Raw genomic sequence first — 2,500 nt, 5'->3', positions numbered from 1 at the left:
AAACCCACAGCAGCACTGACTCCTGAATGTTATTCCAGAGCCCAGTGCACACTGCAGGATCCAGAGAGGGTTTCAGGAGCTCTGATCAACGTGGAGAAACACCTGGACAACCTGAAGGTCAAGGTCTGGAAGAAAATGATTGGTCAGTAACACCTTAATTCTAGTCTGATTCTATTTTAGAATTTTACATCTGGTTTAGATTTCATTTCGGTGTGGAATGCTGAGTGTTCTGCACATGCTTGTGTGTGTTCTTTCTCTCTGCAGCTCCTGTGACTCTGGATCCCAACACTGCACACCCACGGCTCATCCTGTCTGAGGATCTGACCAGCGTGAGAGTTGTTAAAAATAACCCAGAGAGGTTTGATGAGTATCGCAGTGTCCTGGGCTCTGAGGGCTTTAACTCAGGGACTCACTGCTGGGATGTGGAGGTTGGGGAGAACACATGGTGGAGTGTGGGTGTGATGACCGAGTCTCTCCAGAGGAAAGGAAATATTAGATCCAAGAGTGGACGGTGGATCATGTGGTACAATAGTGTTGTGTATGGAGTACGTGCTCCTCCCAATGCTGACATTCCCCTCAAAGTGCAGCAGAAACCCCAGAGGATCAGAGTGCAGCTGGACTGGGACAGAGGAAAGGTGTCATTCTCTGACCCTGATAATAACACACACCTACACACTTTCACACACACTTTCACTGAGAGAGTGTTTCCGTACCTCAGTACTGTTTGTGATCTCTGTCCTCTGAGGATCCTACCAGTGAGTCCTCAGTAAGATCAGAGCAGCACTGACGGAGCTGATGGTGTCTCTGACTGGACTCTCATGAGGCCAGTAGGTGTGATTGTGGAGCTGTGCTGAATATAACACACTTAAACCAGGAGATGTATACTAATGATGGGCGAGTACACAAATAATGGCCGAGTATACTAATGATGACCGTGAGTCAGATTTGAACTCTGAATGTAACACACGTAAACCAGGAGATGTATTGATTCATTAACACACCGAGCATACTATTGATGGCCGAGTATATTAATGATGGCAGAGTATATTAATGATGGCCGAGTACAGTATATTAATGATGGGTGAGTATACTAATGATGAGTATACTAATGATGGCCTTGGGTCTGGAGATGTGTTGATTCATTAACACACCAAGTATACTAATGATGGCCGAGCATAATGATGACCTAGCATACTAATGATGGCCGAGTATACTAATGATGGCCGAGCATAATGATGACCTAGCATACTAATGATGGCCGAGCATAATGATGATGGTCGAGTATACTAATGATGGCCGAGTATACTAATGATGGCCGAGCATAATGATGACCTAGCATACTAATGATGGCCGAGTATACTAATGATGGCCGAGCATGCTAATGATGACCGAGCATACTAATAATGGCCGAGTATACTAATGATGGCCGAGCATGCTAATGATGGCCGAGCATACTAATGATGACCGAGTATACCAATGATGGCCAAGTATACTAATGATGAGTATACTAATGATGACCGTGATTGGATGCTGAAGGTAAAGAGGGCGGGGCAGAGCAAGATTGGAGCTGTAGTTTGGCTAACGTAACTTTAACTTTAATGTACATGTAAAGTTATTAAATTGATTGATTACTTAAGCCAGTGGTTCTCAAAGTGGAGTCCAGGGACCCCTTGGGGTCCGTGACCCATAGCCAAGGGGTTCGCAAAACAATTTGCTTGAAATTATAAAGTTAACATTTTAAAATGTTGATGCCCTTTTCACCCATAAAACAAGCAAATTGTGTCTATTTGGTCCTACCCACAAAATACCTTGGGATGGTGGACCCGGCCACAACTTCTGAAAATATGAATGGTTAACTGTTACAGTTATAAGGGGGTCCTTGTAAAATGTTATACCCCAAAAGGGGTACAGATTGTGTACGTAGTCTCGTGATCTGGTGTGATATTGACACAAACAATAAAATGTCTACATTATTGACTGATGACCACTTTGAATTTTGCCTTTTTTGAACAATGCAGTTTGATGACAACTAACAGATGACTATTATCAACAAAAGTAGATCAGTAGTATCTGACACTGTATTTCTGTGTGAAACACACCGATTCACACACACTCCTGTGTAATCACTTTAGGGTCACACTGAATAAGGTCAGTGTGATCTCTCCTACAGTAAGACCAGTGTACACATCTGGGCCATCAGGACTAGGCCATGGTGTCAGCCCACACCGTCACAGTAAACCCAGGACCCAGGGTGGGCTAGCAGGACTAGGTCCCAGAGTGTCCCGTCCCTGATGGATGACCGGTGCCATGTTCTCATCTGATGGAGCGATAAGAGAACTGCCACCTGGAATGTCTGGAATCTGACACAATTCCGGAACTCCCAGTAGACATCTTGGAATTCTCCAGCCCAGCAGTGAAATTCCAGAACTCTGACATGGTGCTGTTCCCACGGCAACAGGGTTCAGGGGGCAGGGACGCACTGGTGGTGGCAAAGAGATGA

The 2,500-nt window shown here is 44.9% G+C and overlaps 1 protein-coding gene across 2 annotated transcripts in view; it reads left to right on the top strand.

Annotated features, from left to right (window-relative positions):
* Positions 1–1,955, top strand: part of LOC134079153 (zinc-binding protein A33-like) — a 6,414-nt gene extending 4,459 nt beyond the window's left edge. For both annotated transcript variants that reach the window (XM_062535336.1, XM_062535337.1), the window contains exons 6-7: positions 39–142; positions 265–1,955. In XM_062535336.1, coding sequence (XP_062391320.1) covers positions 39–142; positions 265–770 — 610 coding nt within the window. In that variant the 3' untranslated portion in view covers positions 771–1,955. The remainder of the gene's footprint in view (positions 1–38; positions 143–264) is intronic.
* Positions 1,956–2,500: the final 545 nt, after the last annotated feature.

The sequence above is a fragment of the Sardina pilchardus genome, chromosome 4 (assembly GCF_963854185.1).
Source record: "Sardina pilchardus chromosome 4, fSarPil1.1, whole genome shotgun sequence".
Lineage (NCBI taxonomy): Eukaryota > Metazoa > Chordata > Actinopteri > Clupeiformes > Clupeidae > Sardina > Sardina pilchardus.
The sequence above is the reverse complement of the archived record's forward strand: the minus strand, read 5'-3'. Positions and strand labels throughout refer to the sequence as shown.